General features: G+C 43.4%; 1 protein-coding gene across 1 annotated transcript in view; it reads left to right on the forward strand.

Moving 5' to 3' along the window:
- The window catches only part of ARID1B (AT-rich interaction domain 1B), a 599,087-nt gene that overhangs the window by 479,165 nt on the left and 96,898 nt on the right, over positions 1–23,024 (forward strand). The window contains exons 9-10 of the mRNA XM_054969949.1: positions 5,436–5,763; positions 7,626–7,754. Coding sequence (XP_054825924.1) covers positions 5,436–5,763; positions 7,626–7,754 — 457 coding nt within the window. The remainder of the gene's footprint in view (positions 1–5,435; positions 5,764–7,625; positions 7,755–23,024) is intronic.

Consider the following 23,024-nt stretch of genomic DNA (forward strand, 5'->3'; position numbering starts at 1 on the left):
GTTTGTGTCTTTTTAAATTTTTGAACTTGCTCATTATTCTAGCAAAGCCCATGACTGTCTTATTATAGATGTTTTTGTATTAAGCCCTTCTGCTTCTGCTCCTTCATGGAATTTTGCCCTAATGCTGTACAGCATTTAGTGCAGTGTTATTTGTTTGTTTATTATTTTGCTTTATTTTAGAAGAGTTTTTTGGTATCTGACATAAGGATAAGATGTGGAACCAATAATCACTGAATGCTTATTTCATTCCTGCCTCTGTTGACATATTTATCTCTCTGCATCACTTTTCTGAATTGTGCGTTAGGTACACTGCTAATAATTAATTCCAGTTGGTAGAAAACTTTATTTGGTTTGGAAAATATTTTCTTGTAGTTACAAAGTTTTAAATAGTGCAGATTGAGCAATAATGAGCTGCTAGCTTATTCTATGAAGGTTATATTCTTAATTCGTCATAGGGATTCTCATTTATATGAAAGCTGTTCAAATTCCTGCTCTGAAAAATAGCTTTCTTCATAGTAAAATATTACCTATTCAAGTTGATTGAACTGAATGAATTTTAATACCAAATAAATATATTTGAGTAAGAACAAATATTATATCCCTTTCCTTGTTGATTTGTACAGTTCTGCCCTCATAATTAAAAGGGTACATGTAATGAAGTTTTAGGTCACAGAAAAGAAACTATGAAAACATTAACTTGCACAGTACTTGAGAAAATAAACATTTCTTTCATGAACAATTTTTGGAATGTCACATAGTAAACATTATGATGGGTATGAAGTGTATCCCTCAACCAGATCATACACAAGATGAATGACTCTCTGCTTTGGTGATCATATGCTTATGTTGAATAAATGACAGAGTGTGGAAGCAAACATTTTTTACAGTTTTGTTAGTAAAACATTGGCATGTCTGGATGATAAGCACATGTGCTAGAGCTGATCAACATACTATTAGTTACATTTTTTCATTAGCTAATGGAATGCAGCATTTTAAACAAGCAATGCATGAGTATGGATGCTTTACTTTTTTAATATCTGAGGAGGAACTATTATTAGCAAATTAGTTGTGTTTGCAGTTAGCAATTTTATGATCCAATACCATTGGATCATTATGAGTGCCTTATCTATGATTTATATGTAAAACTCTTTGTAGAAATTTAAATTCCTTTTAAATGTTTCATTGCTATTAAAACTAGAGATGGGCATGAACAGCAATACAAACTAAAAAACCCCACGAACAGCCCAATCTGCTGTTCGTGAACAAGCTGTTCGTGAGGCCCCATTCTAAATGAGCAGGTGGTCATTGCAAGCCTCATTCATTGCTGTTCGTTGCTGTTCATCAAGCCAGACAATCTGGCACCTGCAATCAATTCCCTTGGCAACATAGGTAGGGATTGTATGAACTCTGTCTGAACTCCTGCTGTTGCCCTGGAAACCCCAATCTAAGCCCAATTTAGCTTGATAGGCAGGTCTTCCTTCCAAGTGTGGACTGGAGCTCCAAATTTGTTACAAGAAGAAAAGACCAGGGGGGAGGGGAGCTACCAGCTCTGGCTTTCAGGGAGAGACAGCTGCTGTTAGAGAGACAGGGTGAGTGCAATGGAGCTGGAATTTCCTTTGTGTGTGGTGGGATAGGAATCTACCCCTTCAAGTTGCAGGGCTGCTGCCAGGCTCTGGAGCCAAGCTATTTTTTATTATTGGTACCTTTCCTGGTGCCTGCTCAGGTCAGGTTTCTGGGAGTTGTGCAGTAGGGATCTTGATGGCTGGAGGAGAGCCTGCTGGCCCCCACAAACAACAAAAAACAAACATGTTCATGACAGGATCATGTTTGTCAGTGTTCGTTGTTCCTGGATGGCATCGAACAATGAACACCGTGTTCAGGTTTTTTTCTGTTCGAGCCCATGTCTAATTAAAACCTCCAAATCTCGACATTGTATAAAACACTTATGAAACAACCTGCCCAAATAGATTCCTAAGTCTAATATATAAAATCTCTATGATTATTCAATATTACATTTATATTTATATAAAGAAACAAATGTCAATTTTACAATTCATCTTTCCTGGGTCACTGGTACAGATTACAACTAAACATGAATTTAGTTTCTTTTCCGGACTTAGCCTTTGTAACATTTGGTAAGGTCAGTGAGCTTAAAAGAGTATAATTCTGTTTAGTATTGCACTGTTAGTTCTGCTAACATTTATGGAGGAGGAGACTGGTCACTTGGGCATAGGCACAAACAACTCAGGATTTTTGTCTTTCATGCTTAAGTGTTTGAGTGTTTGGTAGAGGACATTAAAAAGTCTGTTATCTTCCATGACTTTAATCCTCTAGACTAATTCCTGTTATCCAGTTTACTAGCAACTTTGATTACTTTCTTCTTGGTATGAAGCTTCAAGTTCCTAGATTCAGTTCTAATTTGAGGAACTGAGCTGGAATCTCAAAGCCATTGGCTGAAGTGAAGAGGGGCTGCTTGCTAGTGTTCAAAAGCTGCTGCACCAACCTGTACCCAGTCAAAAAGTGTGGGCTCTCGCACTTGGCTGTCTGATATGTCCAGCTGATGGGGGCTGGCTCAGCATCTGCTGCCTTCATTGTATCTAATGGTGCATCCATCTGTTTCCTGTCAAAGCCATTGCCAAAAAATTACTAATCTATTAGAGAAACATGAAAATACATTTGTACTTCTCATTCCTGTTTTTTTCCCTCTGTCATTTATTGCTAGTATTTATATATTAGATGTTGAGTGTAATTGTGTATCTTTTATTCTGAAAGGTTATATTCCTATCCCCCAGCCTGTTTAATAAAACCACTTTTACTTTGTTGGTGCCTATTTTACTGGTGTTTTGTGTGTGTCCCCACATAGAAAAAAATGAGTAATAGTTCCTTAAACACCACTAGTCACACGGCTTGTTTCACTAATGCTTTTTGATTGAAGATTGATTCTACAGTACAGTATGATTTGATTCATACTGGAGGGTGTCATGTCTCTGGGACATGAATACATGTGCACTGACAAATACTTTCTTTCTTGAAGGCAGAATGTGTTTGAGTGATCAAATGATAACATTTTTGATGTTCTCTATGAGTCAATGGCTTGTTTAATAATAATACAATACCTTTGTGCTTTAACAGCTAGGGGAGATCATCTCTCTTACCTAAGGAAACTGTGCATGGGTGTAGCAGCAGTGCCACTGCACCACTCCACGTGGACTTTTGCAGGAGAGCCACACCGGCACCCAAGCCTAGGAAGGTGAGGCACGGCTACTGCCGAGAACGCCCACCCCACCATGTACCTGACAATCCAATGACAGATACATGAGGAGCAAGCAATGGCACAGCTAGTGGGCAGGCCACAATCTCCGCTGGGCAGCAACACCCCCCCCAACCAGGAAGCAGGCAGCTGGGGACCTCAGGCAGTCACAGCCATGGCACCTGCACTGGGGTGCCCAGATGGGGGAGGCTGCCCAGTTGAGCAGCAGGCAGGGTGTGCGGCCCCCCTGAGCAGGTGGGGTAGGAATCACAGCCCAATGGGGGCATAGGATAAGCAAAGCACAGCCAGGAGAGAATGCTCCCCAGTTGCACCGGAAACAAGGACAACATTTGCCAATTGAAGTATGGCTGCAGATGACAGCACCATGAGTAGCAGGGGAAGGCATAGCCAGTCTGCAGGCTGGGCCACGTCTCCATCAACAGCTGCCAATGGCACTCACCCACCTGCAGAGAGCAGGTGGACAGGGCAGAAAGATCCTCATGATTGGGCTCGCTGAACCCCAACAGAGGCACATGCCTCAAAAGGAGCCCTGCCCTGGGGGGGATTGCACCAGTGGTGCAGCCAGGGCACTCGCCCTCTTGCTCGTCCAGCCCCCATTTCTGACAAAGGCCAGGCTGATGACTGAAGCTCCACTTGCTTGCAAATCCCTCCCCCTACTGCCGCTGCCACTCTGAGAAACATGCTCCCTCTCCTTGAAAAGTGGAGCTGGAAGGCAGCGGGACCCAGCACTCAGAAATGCACCCCCCCCATATCACAGAGGGGCAGCTCCTTAGAGGCAAGAAGTGGGTGAATTCTGCAACAACTGAAGGGTCTGCCCATTTGTAACCGTTGGGGACACTGGAAGGGCCACTGGATGTGATGGGAGCAATGAATGCCCATCAACTTGCAGCAGCTCCATTGAATCATGTCACTGCATTGAGAACATGTGAGGAAAACACAAGGTGGACCTCGCAAGTCATGTTCGAGTCCTGGGAAGATGGCCCCAAAGAGGAATGACAACCTGCTCTAGGGGCCGCCATCCCAGTCCGCAGTGCAAGATTCCCATGGTGCACCCCTGCCTCTGCAAAGAGCAAATATGAGAGTCATCTGGTCTCATGGGAGAGAAACCCCCAGGGATCCCAGGACATTGCTTCACATCCCACCCCTGGCAACAACCTCGCTCCCTGCATGCAGAGTTCCTCTGCCTGCCTTATAAAATGGCAGGAGAGCTGTCAGAGGAGAGCCCCCCAGACACATATGGGCTACACTCCAAGTCCCACCCCACTGCCTGCTGTGAACCTAAAGTGGGGGAAGGGGGTGCAAAACGGGCCATAGCCAAAGTCTTTATGGGCAGCAGAGCCACACAAAGGCATGGAGGCACCTGGCTAACCATAAAGTATGAACAGGGAGACTTGCAAATATGGAGCAAATAGTGAAACTATACAGTATCACAAGAATTTGATTGCAGCCACAGAGTTTGGGATAGAAGAATGCTGTGTGGGAGAGAAGTATCTATAACAAGCTTTGTCAAGGCATCAGTTATCTGTTATGTTGGAATTGTTGATTATCTCTGGCTGTGCTTCAGATTGTGTAGAGTGGGAAGTGGGAAATATCAAGACTTTATCTTCAGAAGACAGCTAAATCTGGAGTTATAGTTGTGTTTAACCAACGTTGTAGGACTCCTGTGTGTCAACTACACATATATTCTTGGTTTTTAAGTAAGCGTTCAGTATTATTTAATTTCTTTTGAAAGCATTCATCACATATGTTTTCACTGGAGAGGTCTTGTAATGAATTACATAGTTAAAAGTGCATAGGACGATGGCAAATATAGCTACAGCATCCAGTATAAACTAATTATGCCAGCCTTCTGGCAATGCCAAAATAGGTCTCATTTTAATACATAAAAAGGTATGATGTCTGTCTCTTACCAAAAGGTATTGTACGATGACAGTGAAGGGAAACTTGCTTAGAAAACCCTTTTCAAAAAGTACAAAGAGCAAAGAAGACTCGTCATCACAATCTACAGTTCACTGTGCTGAGCTCCTAGCTAGGTCCTCCTGAATTCTTCCCTCTTTTATTTATTTTTTATTTTTGTTCATTGTACAACAGATTTTTCAAGCAGACTGTTTCACTGAATCAAAAGTTGTAACTTGATTTCCCTCTGTTATATCATTTTGTTTAGGAAACTACTCCAGGCAGCCAACGTACTCTGGAGTGACCAACACGAGTTACAGTGGCCCAGGACCTGGTATGGGTATAAATGCCAACAACCAGATGCATGGACAGGGGCCTGGCCAGCCTTGTGGCACCATGCCCCTAGGAAGAATACCATCAGCTGGGATACAGAGCAGACCGTTTCCTGGAAATCTGAGCAGTATGACCCCCAGTTCTCCAGGCATATCTCAGCAGGGAGGCCCAGGGATGGGACCACCCATGCCAACTGTGAACCGTAAGGCACAGGAAGCAGCTGCAGCAGTGATGCAGGCTGCTGCAAACTCCGCTCAGAGCAGGTATGCTTCCATGGGAAAGGATCTGAGACAGCTGAAAATGTATCTGACATACTGGAGATGCTTAGAAATTAAAGAGAGGTATGGGTATGCAAAAGAGAGAATGGTAGAATTGGAATAAGAAATAAAAATGATAGTGGCAGCTATTTACCATATAAATCTTGAATTTTATCTAGAAATGTTTATAGCAGGAAGTGGTGTAGTTTCTGCAATGACATTAAAAGCAATTTTGAGAGGAGAAGCTTGAATATACACAGATGGTACCACAAATTGGCAGAGAAGGGAGTGAGGGGATGGGTTGGGGAGAGAAGCAACATTAATGGACTCGTGTTCCCCTGAACATTTGAAACTTCCAGAATACTTTTCGGTATCCTTCAGCTTTTGAGTTCAAACCTTTGAGGATAAAAGCATCCCTTTAAAGTGAATCAGAATAACTGAAGAGCACTACTGGAATTGAAGTCTAAATCATGAATCTCTAGCTCTAGAGTCATTGTAATCCTGAAGCTCCCCACTGAATAAAAAACCAAAAATTTACTCATCAGCACTAACATCCATAAACTACTTATTCTGAAATAAATTTTCCATATCTCTTTACTGTCCACTGGATTAAGCCAGAATACTGAGTCGTTGGATTTCAGACTGTCTGCAGTTTAGACAATTCTGTGGGATTCCCATATTTTTTTCCTATAGGAAAGTATGGGAAATACATGTGCTTGTATTTGGGGTCATGGCCTATTGTGTATGTAATAGAGTTGAAATAAACAAGTGTATCACTAGAAAAAACAGAATTTCATAAAATATTTTGCAAAAGAGTGTAAATTAAATGTGTGCATACATACCGACATGTATATACACTCCGATAAGCACATCATAAAAGGTAGAATGTATGCATATTTATGTAGTGGGATGGATCCTGAGCAAAGTTAATTCATATATTTATTAAAATATTTATACCCCATGTTCCCTTTTGGTTGACGTTTGAAGTCTTCTTCCAGTCTGAGGAGCCTTCCTCCAACTTAAGTGATTTTTTCCATTGGAGGAAGAGCCAGTCAATCCAGAGGATGGCTACTTAGTTAGAAGATGGTTGTATTATATGCACCCCAGTATAGCATTCATGACTAATGCCACAGACATAACTATTGCATTTTTAATTATTGAAATATGAGAAAGTCTATTCCTATCAGAAGCAAATAAATAGTATGTGGGTGCTTTAACTTGACTTGGTTATTTTGGGAATACACATCAAGTTTGTATGCCGAAGAATTAGGGAGACAGAATTTAAATGAACCTTCTTAACATGATAAATTCACGTTGCCCTTCAAAGAAATAGCCCAAGCTTATGTGGTGATGATCAGTTTTGTGTATTTTGTTTTGAGCAATCAATAGTTTACAAAAGTGAAAACAGGTATGGAAAATATGTTTTAATTGAAAAGTTAATAATTGACACTGTGTAGTTGTAATTCACATTATACATTTTGAAAATTAAATAACTGATTCCTTTCCCACCCAAATCTTTCAAACCTTACTATTCAATTTCCAGCTCTCCACTATTAACAAAATACCACATTCTGAAACTTTTTCACTAGTGTCCATATTAGTAATCTAACACCTATACGACAACTGTGCAATCATTAGGCCTTTACTGCAGATGGAACCTGTGTAAGCAGCAGACGATCAATCTCTTTTGATTCCAGAGGTCTCTTGGTTTTCTCTTGGTTTCCTAAGTATAATGGAAAACTATACGGCTACTTGGTTAATACTCAGAATAGTTCCTGTTTCTCTGTGGAAGGATAATAGCTGACAAGATGGTTCGTGCTCATGGTCCAGTATAAATCCAAAGAAGCTGTTCTTTTGTTCTGCTTTAGGCCACCATACATTAGGTCGCCTGCTTATCCCAGCCAGTCTGGGGCTGGCGGACGTTCCATGTTTTCTTCACAGCACCCCAACTATGGCAACACTCAGGCTCCCATGATGCACCAGCCTGACCAGTACGGGTAGGTAGCCACATAAACTGGACTTACTGGGGGATATTGACATTTTTTAAAATAAATGTTACATGCCCTTTGACTACAAAAGATACTCCAAATCAAATAAAATATTTGCACCCAGAAAGGGTTTTTTTGGTTGTTTCTACTAACTAAGTAAATTTTATTTTTAAAAAATCTGCATGTCACCCATACTGCATGGCTTGTGGCATGGCTCTGTTTCCTTCATGCCTGAGAGGGAAATGAAGAACTTCATCAGCTGGAAATGAATTAAATCTTGTGTTTTTTCTGCATCATTACTTGTTTTTTCTCAATTTTTGTCACTGTTGTTTAGGTATCATAAAACGTTGATACTTTCACTGTGTTGTTGTTATCCCCACATCAGGCCTCCCATACAACACAAAACTCCATTTTTGACAAGAGAATAATGGCAAAATCTGTGGCAGGAGCTAATAGCGGGGCTTACGAAAAGTTTCATTTTATCAAAGATTAGGCAGTGTATGTATGGAGAAGGGGCACACTTGCGAATGCCTCTGCCAAGGCACATAAGCGAGTGTGAAACTTGTCATCTCCACTGTAACTTGAACTGTAAATATCCTTTTTTCTAATTAGCCTGCTTTTTATCCTGTAATTTCCCTAACCCCTCTGTCCAATCACATGAAAATTCTCTTCTGAGAGCATCGTCTTGTTTGGACAGACAATGCAGCAGCTCTCCCTAACATGTAGTGCCATTTGTCTTTGAAAATCATCTCCTTCCCCCTCCCTCCCCCTCTCTCCTTGTCTGGGAAACTAAAGAAAAAGGAAAAGTTGGGGGGGGGGGGGCGGAATCTAAGCCAAACCTTCAGTGAGTAGTTCTGCAAGGTGAGTTCTTCTGGGATTCTCTGGTTCTCTTAGGCCTTATTAGTTCTTTTAGAGAGCCTTTGGGACAGTGGTTGCTCTTCTGTGTTTGGGTAAGCCTGTTTGGAGGCCTATAGAATCAGATCCCTTCGTCCAATTCACTTGAAAGGAGAGGCAGTACTCACTATGTTGCAATTTTGGTATAGTTTGCTTTAGAAACAGACCTTCCAACCCTCCAGAAACCTTCCCACATAGGAAATAATGGAGCAAAATATATTAAGCTGCCCAAAATAAAGTCAAATCTGCATACTATACCAGTATTTTTTAACCTGAACATCAGGAATATCAGTAATTTACTGGATTTCTGATACTTGAATCCAAAAAATACTGATTTTTTTTCTAATGTTGAAAAATCACAAAAATCAAGGCAAACTATTGGAATTTTAAACTGTAGGAACTGACAGTTCCTGCTGTCTATCTTACTGTGCCATCCTAAGAAGAATTGCACCTTTCTAAGTCAGTAGGTTTTTGTGCATGCATAAAGCACTGTCACAATCAACTTACAGTGACCCCATAGGGTTTTCAAGGCAAGAGACGAACAGAGGTAGTTTTCTGTTGCCTGCCTCTGTGTAGCAACCCTGGATTTCCTTGATGGTCTCCCATTGTACTAAGAAGGGTTAATCCTGCTTAGCTTCCAAGATTCTGAATATTTAATTGATATCCTGGATGTAACATAAAAACAAAATAGGAAGCATAATCTATTAGATACTCCTGTAGAACAGGTTCCATTGAAATGAATGAGTAGTGAACTTGCATGAGCAGATAGTTGTTTTGTTTTTATATACATTGTTGTTTATGTCTGTAAAGTCAAATTGTAAATCAGAAACAAGATAATAGTGTGGGGAGTTTGAATTTGTCTTTTGTTAATCCACAGGAGCTGCTCTTACGAGCTCAGGAGTCCTATTTAGATACAGAAAGCTACTTTTGCTTTGCCTTGCCAAGTCACATTAAGCATCTGTGGAAAATGAATTTAAATGGCACGCATCAGAGCAAATGCACTTCTACTGAGGCAGAAAATCAATGCTAGCTAACCAGAACTTGGGTGATCAGGATCTGAGATTTCAGTCAGTTATATCAATCTATGTTTAGTGCAGAATGCCACCCTTCTAATTTAAAAAAGTAAGATTTTTAAAAACAAAAGAAACATTATTCAGCTATCTGTATACAGGATGCATTAGTATTTGGTTCTTCTTGATAGTCTGTGCTACTGTGCCTTTTTATTATTTCTCTGTAGAATGATTTATATCCTGGAAAACTGACCTCTAATTTTTGCAAGCAAACCTCTGTTTCCCAAAGGGACTGGATAGCACCTTGGGAGCAAGCACAAGCTAGATTTTCAGATCTTTACTTGCAGGAGTGTTTTCTGTACTCAACTTTTGTTTATGTATAAGGTCTACTATGCCAAATAGCTGTTTGCTGTTAATAGAAGTACATGCAATTTTGTAATTCTTTGACAAAATATTTTGAATGGTAGCAGATTTTAACTTTTAATAAACAGAATGGCAGAGTATGTTTATAATAAGAGCACTAACTTTTGTTAGGTGAACCAGTTAAAAGGCTTGCCTATCTTTCCTGTGCTTTGAACATAGCGCCAAAGAGTAATTCCATTCCTGGGAAGCAGCATATAACCTCAAAAAGGCAAGAGTTAAATTGCTTTCCTTTTTCTCCTTGTCAAGACTTTCAAAAGCCGTATATTATGGATAAGGAGAATATGCTCACATGTGACAAATCTCTGCAATTACCATGGTAGGATACAGTGAGTGCACTATAAAAATGAAGAATGGCAATAACAAGGGAGCTCTAGACTGACTCAACTGGTTAGATATTAAGAACTAATAAAGGCAACAAATAAACTTGGGATTAAAGTTTTAAAGGGTTTCCAATTTGGAATGTCTCTTGATGGGTGCCCAAGTCGACACAAATGGACCCTGATAGGCATTGCTGAGCATACATATTGTACCTTGTATCACTTCTGAAAAAGAAGCAAATTTGGTGATACAGATTTCAGACAGGCCTTTAAGTGGTATATCTCATTTTTCTCCCTCCCACCAAGGGAATGTTTGTTGAAAGGGAGGGAACATATAACCTGCTGGTTCAGATTGCCATAGCCTTTCCTAGTTCAGATAAATGTGCACAAAGGAACACACACTACGTTCATTCTCTTTCTTCGTATTTATCTTGTGATTTTGGTGGCTTCTTTGAGACAGAAAGAGAAGAAAGGGAGGAAGAGGACTAAAAAATTTCTATGTAATTCTCTTATCCTTTGCTGTGTCAGAATACAAGGAGACTTAAGGATAGATTCATGCATTTAGATACAATAGCAAAGTCTGTTTTACTATAAATGGAGCCCTATACATTTCCTAAGGAGTTGGTTTAGTTACTTTCTTGTATCATATATTATGATTCTGTACCACAGACAATTTGGGATGGCATTCCTTAATGTATTCATTTAAATGACCCTTTGGGGTACTTGCTTGCATATACAGTAGAAGATACAGGACATGAAACAATTGTGGAATGTGTCATGGAATTGAAATGTACCAAATCCAGTTTAAGTGTAGGGAGAAGGCTCAATATAGATTTATTACTTACAGACTGGCCAAGAATATATATTGCTTCAGAAGCTAATGGGATATGTTTTCCATATGTTCATAGTCCTTTTTGCACTGACAGGCAACTTCAGCAAAATTGGTTAAAACAACAACAAAATTGTCATATGGCTCTGAGTTGCTGTAGCATAGTTGTAACAGTGGCTCGGCTGTGAAGACATCTTCAAAGGGATCCTCATCTAGTGCATGTTACAGTAGTCCAATCTTGAAGTTGCATTAGTGTGGATCAGCAAGGCTAGGATGGCAGTCTATAAATAAGCAGCCAGCTGACAGACAAGCTAGATAAGGGAGTACAATTGTTAGAAGCTGACTGTCAGAAACACAACTTGCCATTTTTAAAACAGCTTCATTAACTGCCAGTTTATTTTTAAGTTTAGTTCCAGCTGCTGGCTATGACTTTTAAACCTGGATATCTAATGACTATGTATGTCAGACCGCCCTTTTCTACTTGTTCCTTCATTAATTGTGGTGCAGCAGGCACCACCAAAGGCCTGTATTTTTTCTTTGGTTGCTGCCACTTTATGAGATGCATTCACCAAGGAGGCAGATAGATCAAGATGGGTAACTGTTAGTCTGTCTGTAGCAGTGGAAAAGAGCAAGAGTCCAGTAGCACCTATAAAACTAACAAAATTAGTTGTAGGGTATGAGCTTTCGTGAGCCACAGCTCAGGTATCTGAAGAAGTGAGCTGTGGCTCATGAAAGCTCATAACCTACCACTAATTTTTTTATGAAGCTGCCTTATTCTCCAGAGCTTTTAGTGAAGTGTAGATGGCAGGCATTTTAATGCATTTGATTGAATGTTATTAGGCCTTCCTAGGCTTTATTAGGTTGGGGGAAATATTGTGTGATGTTTTAATTATATATTGCAAACCACCTATGCTATGAGGAAAAGTGGAATATAAATGTTTTAATAAACAAAATAAATAAATCTAAGGTGCGTAACAACATAGTAAATAAATCTAAAATCCAATAGCCAACACATGACTGAATTGTAATTAACAAACAAGTCAACACAATTAAAAGCTTTAAAGATAAGCATTAGCACTTTGAACTGAACCTAGGAACATATTGTTAGTGTAAAACTCTTAAAAACTGGACTAACAGGAATGTAATAAGTTACTCACAATAATAAATGGGCCACTGCGTTTGAACTAATTGAAGTTTCTGAATTGTCTTCAACGGCAGTTCCCTATAGAGCATGTTACAGTAGCACAATCTTGAAATTACTGTAGTATATATAGTATAGATGGCCAGATCCAGAAAGGAAGTAACTTATGGGCTAGATGCAGCTGGATAAATGCATTCCTACCCATTGTACAGATCTGTTTTCTAAGAGAAGGGCAGGATCTAATAATTCTTTTTTTACAGAATTTGACAGAGGATCACCTCTTCTAATGTGGACAAACAATTCCATTCACCTTACCAACTAGCATCACCTCTGTTTTGTCTGAATTCAGTTTCAGTTATGCTTCTTTAGCCATTTTACTTCAGCTTCTAGGGAATGGCCCAGAAAAGAGGCAGCTCTGGCAACTTAGGTTATGTATAGCTTTGGATCATCAGCCTATCTCAAGTAAAAGTGTAACATTGATATTAAAAAGGCCAAGGGACAACACCAAGCCCTGCATATTGCCACAAAACAAGTCCCCGCCACAGACTCCAGTCACCCATAATGGCCTTCTTCACAGGACCTGATGAAAAAGACGATTTCAAAGACTATTTCAAACCTGTCCTCATCCTAACTTACATATATTTTAGCAATAGTGAGTGATGAGTTGCATCAAAGGCTGCAGAAAGACCTTGCAACACCAATAAAGAGGTACTGTCGCTGTCCGTTTGTAAACATATCAGCCAGAACTACCGAAGCTGTCTCTGACCCAAAACCAGGCATGAAGCTGATATGAAAAGCATCAAGGGCAGATGTGTCATCCAGGAACCCCAATGTTGTTCAGCTACTACTCTGTCCATCACTTTTTAAAAAACTGATTTGTTAAAAACTAGCCTGCAATTGGCCACATCCATTTTATGCAGAGAAGGCTTTTTCAACAATGTTTTTCCAGCAATTGCCTTTTTAAGAGGTTTTAGGAAACTCCTCTGACAGGGAGGAATTTTCACTTGTGGAGAACCTATCAACACCCTGAAAGATTTTAATAGCTGGGAAGATCAAGCTTGCAGGTAGTAGTGTTTACAGCATCCAGGACCCTGTCTACATCGGTCAGCAAACTGAATGTATCCATTGAAAAAGGATCAGACAGTAACTCAGACAACTCTATGCATGACTCATTGACCGATTGGCAGCCAGGTCGAAACAGATCTGGGATGCTTTATTGGCAGAAAATCATGCAAAAGTATCACAGCTAATATCCAGCATCCTATCACTTTGGCACTCAAAGTCATTAGATACTGAATTAATCTAAATAAATGAGGTAGGTACAATCTAGCTGATGCAATGGTAGCATAGAACTAACCTTTTCCACTACTACCACCACTTCAACTGAAAATCAGATGACAGTATAAGTATGCTTCTTAAGCATTTAAATATTGCACTGAATGTGACCTGGTTTTCTCTTATTTTTAGCCAGAAGTTTCTGGTAAGATGACACAGCCTTCCAAGAGCAGCTTCCATGGAAAGTTAGCATTGCAGATTGTACAGTCTTGTCTGGCCCCTGTCTGCTCTGTGTACTAGCTGGGAGTCAGTATGAACTGAAGGCACAGAATGTGGTAGTACAGAATCACTTTGTGGTATTGGTGTCCTTCACATGTGATAAAGTTATTCTCTGATCTATAGACACCTTTGTGTTAACCTGAAGTAATTCTGAAAAATTGTGAGTATGCAGTATTAAAAGGGAGAATTAATGCCACCTTTCATTTCCTTTTGACTTTAGAAAAGGAGTACTATAGCACCTTAAAAAGTAACCCTTGATCCAGAGTAGCTGCTATGTTCCCCCGGGGAGGAGTAGCTAATTTTTGGTGTTTGGTAGCAACTCCTAGAACCATCTGAGGTACTTCTTCCAGTGCACCTCCTGACCTTTAAAGTACTTTTCAGGTGATGCAGGTAAAAGCTGAAATCCTCTATATGCAAGTGGATGGAAGCAACATTGGCCTTCTCTAGATCAAAGCCTCAGTGTTTCATTATGACATTAACTTTCATAGACAAGAGCCATTTCTAACATGTGTTATCCTCTACTATATGTAATTTCAGCCTTTATGTATAGATGTCTGCTGCTTTCTCAGATTGCAGTCTTGTGCACACACATTTCAGATGAAAGCCCCTTGAAATGGAACTTTCCAGTCCACCTAAAACACTTGATAAAATAGGCATTGACTTGATCATGTGTATGTGTAGTAGATATAGTCTGGTCACATTAGGCCCCTAAATACCCTGGGGTATATACAACCAAGTTACCAAATAAAGTGTCATGGCACATTCAGAGCACTGTGTAATTGTTTCTGTTTGGGTAAAACTTAATTCAAGTAATAAAAACCATATAGCTCATTCTTTTCTGATTTACTCCACTGTAAATCCAAAGTAACTAAGTTGTTCTTGGCATTTATAAATTCAGAATAAAGATTCTTGTATTGTTGTAAACCATATGGGTCTGAATGTATATAATTTCTTACACACAGCTGAGCCCTTCATCAGCATTTTCCAGTACTATCTCTGTATTTGTAATTTATATTTCATATTGCTGGTGCCAGCAAAGCACTTTTTCCGTATTTCCTCCAGAACCTTGAGCATGCAAGGCTGCTGATGGACTAGGAGCTACTGAAAAGACAATACAGTTAACGTGCATGATGCATTAAAGTGTCAAAGAGAAGAAATAGGGCAAAAGATTTCGGAAGTTGAAATGCTTAAGTAAAATATTTAAAATCTCGGGGTGTTATATTTTCTCATATTGAGTTTAAGTAGTAATCTTGAAAGTGCAGGTGGAAAATACAATATTTTTAATTGTTTTAATGACATGTACATCTTGTACAGAGGAGACGGAAGATGTACAATAAATTCTCTTTTAAATTTTATCTTTTTCCTGCTGCACATAACAAGGAGGCTAAATATTCCTATTTGAATAGGTATGCAAGCCAGGAAATGTATAGCTGTAAGTCTAATGAGTCTATAGATTCCTTTCAATACATTAAGCTAAGGCAGGTGGGGGGGATATACATGGACAAATTCCAGCTATTATGTTTAAAATGACCCCCTACTGCAGTACTGAATTTTATGTCCTCCGGTACAGCATCAGTGTGAAACCTGCTGCCGGTAATAAAAGAAATAAAACAGGACTATTCATGTTGGATATTTTATTTATTTATTTATTTATGTCATTTATACCCTGCCTTTCTCACTGAGACTCAAGGTGGATTACATAGTGTGAGCTTAGTACAATCAGTAGCAAGTACATTTCTATACAGTGTCAAGGACATTTCCATAAACAATGTCATAGGATAAACAAAAACATGTTTACAAAGACATAGCATTAGCAAGGATCCAATACGGAAGAATTGCTGAAACAGAACATTATCAATTCTAAGATATCATAGTACCCTGGTGTCTAATGTTAAAGTGTTTCTTCCCATGTAACAAACTCTTATCCTGGAATTGCAGTCCAGTGCTGATGGTGGAGGAGGGGAGGAGAGTATGGTGACAAACACACACTCACACAGTTGATTGGAGTGAAAAATGGCCACAACTTTATTAAATAATAGCAGTAGTAACGTTGGTGATATACAGGGGTTGGATCCCAAACATCGACTGACCCACCTGCCAGCTGATGACCCTTGCCCCCCCAGTCCGCCACTGAGGAGGGGAACAAGGAGTGATAGCGAGTGGGAGATCACATGGTTGTATGCCTCTGTGTGATTCCCCTGCCACCTGGGACTATGTCCCAGCAGCCCTGAGCTGGGCATGCACCACCATAACTCACTCCTGAGATTCCTTATGGGAATTCCCTTAATGGGGAGACTGGGCACTCAGGCTCCACCTCCTCCCCACAGGAATTCGATCCCAATGCCAAACTGCCATGAGCCCAAAAGGGTTCCTGCCAATGCTCCTGGAGCTGCAACCACAATCCAGAAGACCATCCAGAATATCCTGCAGCCAGATGTCCTGCCTCCAGCTGGACAGGTGCACCCCAGCAGGGCAGTACAACACCTCTCTCCAAAAGGAAATATCCAGGTGCATGACAAGCAAGCCCCCAACTGCCATGATGTTCTGTCCCATTGCCCTGACCAGCCTCTGTCTGATGCCATCCACCTTGTCTGAGTGCAAAGCTCCATGCCACACACACTTTTGCAGTAGGTCTGACCAGATGAAGAAGATCTTTGGGAAGAGCCCCCTCAGATGGTCTAAGTAAGCACTTATTGACCGCTTCAGGTCAATCCCTTCCTGCTTGCCCAGGTTGTTCTTCCCCAGCTGGATGACCAGAGCATCTGGAGGGCCTCATCGTTGGGCCCGCCACAGCAGAGCTGGAACCAAGGTTTCTCAAAGTACCCCCCGCATGCCAATCCATGAAATCTTGAAGTGGTCATCCAGACCAAGCTGCTTTCCCCCAATACTGCATATCTCCTGGACCAGTGCACGATTCTGTGCCCAAAAATCCAGACCGCCCGATGCTGACCTAAAAGGACAGAACAGAAAAGGACCTGTTTAATGCTGTGCCGTATGATTGCTACCAATGTTTTAAATTGTTCTTAATTGTTTTTTATGTATTTATGATGTAAATCTGCTCTGAGCCCGCTTGCAGGGAGAGCGGACTATAAATAAATAAATAAACAAACAAAAAATCAAACAAATAGATAAAGCACGTTGCTTCAGCTGCTGGATGTATGTACGTCTGATAAACCCTGGACCTTCAGCGCCCAATGCCTTGAATCTGGGTGCAGGGAGGCCCTGGTCCGTGGCCACAGTGGTACTCCCAATCCTGAAGGAGTGGGTACCAAAATCCCCAGGAGGGAACCCAGCTGCCAACAGGCAAGACCTCAGTAGAAAAGCAAATTGGTAGCACATGACGGGGGAAAGGTCTGTGTGCAACAGAAAGGGGTGCAGGTGGCGAGGGCGGGTGGCCAAATAGGCTCTGACTGCCTGGACAAGGCAAAGGGCACTGTCAGATGCTGCCTGCAGGAGGACTCTGCCGCTCCACCCTAGCTGATCAGTCTTGGAGTGATGGAGCATGATGGCCATGCCCCGAGATGTCAAGGTGACTTCACAGCTCCCCCAAACCTGTCCAGATGTGTCCAAGCGCAAACTAGTCACCAGCTGCCTCATGCAAAAGGGCCCATAAAAGGCTAGCAAAAAGGCAGAGTGGAAAAAAGTAGGGCCTTGAAGGAGAACCAGCAAATGGTGGGGATCTGCAACAAAATACTGCATAAAACGGGCAAGGTGATGGGGCGTCACAAGTCTGGAGAGGGGAGGCCAGCCCCCTCCAACATTCCACAGCCCTGCAGGCGGCAAAGCAATCACGGTCCAGGAAACTGTGAGCCTTGCTATAGAAGAAAATGGCTGCAAGGTCCTTGCGCATGGTCTTGGGTGTGAGGCCCTGCTCTCTGAGATGGGCTAAGTAGCACGGCACCATAGACTGTGACATGGGCCATGAAGCCAGACCCCCAGCCTTAGCCACAAAGACCAGGAAGCGAGCCGCAGCTGCTGAGTATGCATGGAGGGTTGATTGAATGTCCAAACTAAGTACTCCCAGCATTATGGAGCGCTGCCAATCAGCCACAGGTCCTCTGGGAATTGGTCTGGTGTGCAATGAGCAGACGGCACCAACCTGAAGAACCTCTCTATCTAGAAGTGAGACAAGGTGTCCGCAATGCCATTATCTGCACCTGCTACTTGATGGTCTGAAAAATGTAATATTAGCAGAGAGATAAATCAACACAAAATGACATACAAGATGCATGACCTGCTCAGAGTGATAGGAGAGCCTGTTTAGTACCCATACCACAGCCTGATTCTCCACCAAAAGAGGACCCACCTGTCCCAACAGTGCTCCTGCCATATGACCAACATGACCAGTATTGGAAAAACCTCAAGAAAGGTGAGATCTCTGAGAATGCCTATCCTGACCCAGGAAGAGAGCCAATGCCGCATACATCAGCGCCCCTGAAATAGATCTCAAATCTGAGACTGCCTGCTGCGTCAAAATGAACCTGCAAGTCGGACCTGAGGTCCCTCGAGCTCTGCCATAAGGAAACCCCATTGTACTCAGTGAGGAAGGCAAGCCAGACCCTGAGGTCTTCCTTAATTCCCTTTGTGAGGTGAATGTGGTGATGTGGAGAAAAGCACCACCCTGGTTGCATGTACAAGTCGCATGCAGGATGCTCACCCCGGGGGAAACAACCCTGCAAGCAAAGTTGAGGTGCCCAATGAAGGATTGCAACTCCTTAAGAGTGCATTTTTTGCTGGACAAGGTGGATGTAATAAGGTCCCACAAGTGCCCCAGCTTGCCCAAGAGGAGCCACAGAATCCAACTCAATTCTAAGTAGAGCAGCCGAGAGGCTGGACCCTCCATCTTCCTGAGCCAGCAGGCCCCTCAGATCACTGGCCGGGCCCTGAAAAATGCTTAAGCAGTCCGCACAGCCGGTGCTGCCCAGGGGGGCATGATCAGGAAATCATCGCGGTAGTGAGTGATATGAGGGAACCTCATGTGCTCCTTGACTGCCCATTCCAAAAAGGTACTGAATGTTTTGAATGTGGCGCAAGTCACCAAGGGAACCCATGGGCATGGCCTTGTCCACATACCACTTCTGGAATTTAAACCTCAGCAGGCAAAAATAAGCAGGGTGAACAGGCAGCGGCTAGAAGGCAGACTGCATATCACATTTGGCCATAAGGGCCTCAGGACCGCACGCGCAGACCAACTGTACTGCATGGTCGAAGGAGGTGCATTTAACAGAGCACAGTCCCAACAGTATAGTCTCATTGACGGAAGAGCCCTGGGGGTAGAACAGATGATGACTGAGCTGGTACTCCCCAGGGACCTTCTTTGGAACCATAACCAGTGGGTTGGGTATGGGAGGTATCAAAGGGGCCCGCAACGCAGCCAGCAGCCACCTCCTTGGCTATCTTGGCCGCCACAACCTCTGGCAATTCCTTGGCAGATTTGAGATTGCCGGAGGTGGTGGCAACATGGGGGCCAGTAAATGAGATGCAAAACCCCACGGAAAATCCCTCCCACAGGTAGAGGGCTGAATGACAGTTGGAATAACGAGAGGGAAGGGGGTGGAGAGCCTCTAGCTTAACTGGGGTAAATGCCAGGTCTGAGACCCAGAGCGCCCGACTACTTCCTGCCACTTGCAGATGGGCAGTGACAGTACGTGACCTTCCATCCTTGGGTGAGCCACTGCCAGAGGGCAGGCCAGCTCAAAGGGACTGAGGGACAGGAGGCTCGTGGGGGCAAGCGGGCGGGTGTGGGGTCCCAGGCAGACATCACAATTGTGCTCAAACCAGCACTTCAGATGTTGACATCTCCACTGGTTGTACTCCCTGTCCCGCTGACCAGACCAATGCTCCTGTCATGGGCCAGTCTGGGCTCAGTGAAAGTGAGGACTCCTCAGGAGGAGAGGAGTCTTGTGTAGCCAGCCCTGACTCCTCAGGAGAAAAAGATCTTCATGTAGCCAGTCTTGACTCAGCAGAAGCCAATGATTAGGAAGAACAGCTGCTGGCTAATCAGAATCCACAGCCAGCAGAGTCACTGGCACCCTCCAGCCCCAACACCACAGAGGAAGCTCAGCTAGGGACTTCCAACACCACAGGTGAAGCACAGTCAGCAGTTTCCACCACCCCTCCCCATGTTCACCCACACCCAGAGAGCAAAACAGACAAAGAAGAGCGTGGAGCTGCAGGAGAGATGGCACAGTGCTCGCCTCCTGGGCTGATGCCAGCTGCTTGAGGATAGTGATGATGAGTAGCATCAGTATATAGAGCCGAAGCAGCTGGCTGCAAACCACGCCTGGCTATAAAAGCCAGTCTAGAGGCAGTGCCAGATGTGGAAGCAATGTACTGGATTCCTGCTACTGCTGGAACCGCTTCCTTGAGCCCTGCCTTGCTCCTGTAGCTTTCGGACCATGCCCTGTCTCTGCCTGCATACAGACCTGACCTTACCAATAACTGACCTATGGACCTCCTGATTTGGCTTTTGAACTTTGGACTCACCCCTGGCTTTGGACTCGTGCTCTGACTTTGGACCAGACTCTGACTACTCTGCTTGGGTTGGTTCAGCCCACGACAGCCCTCCACAAGAGCCCTCGCCCCTCCCTTTAATGTGAGGTCCCACCAACCAGAGCCACAGCTTCTGGCTGATGAGGTCCCACCTGTCCCTTGGGTTGTGCATGCGGAAGGCCTCATCGTATTCTGTGGCTATATAGAACACATTCCCTTGATGGTTTGTGAGGTGCCAGCCAAGTTTGGGGTAGGCAGCCTGCAGGACTCCCGTATAAATTGTGTAGCCTTCCAGCCAGTTGCTGAAGGAGTGCTCCACTGCCTCCCTCTTGTACCCCTTCTTATCCCAGCCTTGGGCCTGATCAGGTTAAAGATGACTACGCAATAGCCTTCCAATATACGTTCATGGACCCTGCAGGAGAGGTGGATCCCTGGAGGGTCCTCGTCATCGATGAAGAATGAGATGAGCGGAGGAGAGTCAGAGGCCTGGCCTTCATCCCAAACACCCCTGTGTTCTGCCCCCCTGTTTTTGTGACCCGGGAGGCCTGGTGCCCAGGCTGCTACCTCCCAATAATCCTCCCCAGGGCCCCCTCGTTGGACAAAGATGACTCACCTGAGGTTCCCCTGCTATCTGACTCCTCATGGCACCTGGACCACCATGGCCTCTTGTGGGATGTCTTCTTGTGTGGCTATCATGGCTCTGGGCTGCTTGAGTCCTCAAAGCTGGGAGACTGGGCAGTCCTGTGGCCCCCAGCTAGCCTCTTCTCCCTCATTACTGTGCTTGGTTCCAATGAGGAGACCTCAGCAGGCTCCAGGGTGGCTTAAGCTACCCCAGACCCAGAGTTCCCCCATTGCCCACCCAAGCAGGGCCTCCAACTGGCTACCCTGGCCATCCCAATAGATCCTCCTCCCTCTGGGAGCCCAGGAGCCATCTGAAGCAGACTGACCAACCCGACCCCCCTCCCAGGAGTGGAGCAAGCCAGGGGGTGCGTTCCCCAGGACCGGCTAGGCCCAATGGAGGCTTTCGACCTCCCCCCAGCCAAGGCGGCCCTGCTGGGAGGCTTGGAAGTCCCATGCTCAGGCTGCACCCCAAAGGTTGAGGCAGCACATGCTGCACTGCCGCAAGAAGCGGCCACCCCAAAGAGAGCCACCCTCCAAGAGTCTGCTGCAGCCCTGAATTATTCATCGACACAGCCAAATGCCCTGTGAGCCAATCAGGCCTTGGAAGGTGTGACGGCTTTGGTTGCTCCTTTGCCATTTCATGTCTTGTTTTTATTAAGGAAGAGAAAGGAGGAACCCCGAAGAAGCTGCCCATCACAAGCCAAAGAAGGACGAAGGCAGACAAGCCGTGGCCGGCCACCAGATCTGCTCACCACTGCTCTACAGTTGAAAGCCTTGCTCTGCTGCCGCTAGAACTGTCTGCCTTGTGAGAGCGCCACTGTCACTTTTACTACTGTTACTGCTCTGCCGACGCTCATACAACCAGTCGTCGTGCTGCTGGAGCCACTGCTGCTGAGAACACAACCGGGGCTTGCCAGCAGAGAGCGAGTGAAGCAAGGTGGGGCTGGCAGCAGCTTAAATACACAGCTGGTGGACCAGAAGGAACACTGTGCCCCTCTGGTCTGACACCAGGCCTCACCCTGCTGGCAGCCTCCCTGGCTGCCCCAATTGGGTTGCTGGGAATTTTAAAGAGGAGGAAAGTTGGACGAGCCTGCAATCATGGCAGCTGCCATATCTCGTGCCCCTCTACGTCTCTCAGGCTGCAAGCTGGGCTGCCCAATTGAGTCTGGGGGCCATAGCTTCCCAGATTTTGGTTTCCACAGGAATCCAGCAAATGCAACAAATATGTTCCTTTAGCATTGATTGGATGGTGAAACAATAATTTCCCATCAGCGCAGGTATGTTTTGATTCCAAAACCAAATTCCCTTGTAGATTCAGTTGAATGAAATAGAGTTTGTTTTTTGGCCTGAATGATTGTTTAGTGTTACTATAAACTGTTAAACAGTTGTAGCTCTCTACCTCAAATCTGGCTCGTTCATTAATGGATGAATTGATTCCTATTGTCTTAAGTGGCTTTCAGGTTAAAGATAAAATATACGTGTTATTTACTATTGTGTGTTTAGCTGATGAGCAGGATTGATGCATTTTTCTTCAAAGACCCATGCCTTTCCCTTACCAAAAATACTCGGCTATTTCCTTTCAGCTGAATTTTTTCTTTCTCTGTTTAACAGGATTATTTCCTTTGTTCATGATTTTTACAGACTAAGGAATTCAAGACCATGCTATATAAGGCATATTTGTCAGTTTAAAAATACTCAAAGTTTTGGAGATAATAAACAATATGGCTTGGTCCTATTTATTTCAGTGTGTTTCCTCCCGTAACAGCAGTCTTTTAAAAATATATCCTAGTATACTAAGAAAAGAAAGGAAACTCCTGTTGAATCATTACAATGATCTTGATTGTTGATTATCTTAAAAGTTACGCATAAATAGTAAAGGTTTTACACATAAAAGATTATCTTAAGTGAATGAGGAGCAAAGAAGTGTCCATGCTGGTAGATGGCACCCCCAACCCAAGTGAATTGCAGAGGGTTCCACAAGGATCTTTCTAATGGAGG

This window comes from Eublepharis macularius, chromosome 1, assembly GCF_028583425.1.
Source record: "Eublepharis macularius isolate TG4126 chromosome 1, MPM_Emac_v1.0, whole genome shotgun sequence".
Lineage (NCBI taxonomy): Eukaryota > Metazoa > Chordata > Lepidosauria > Squamata > Eublepharidae > Eublepharis > Eublepharis macularius.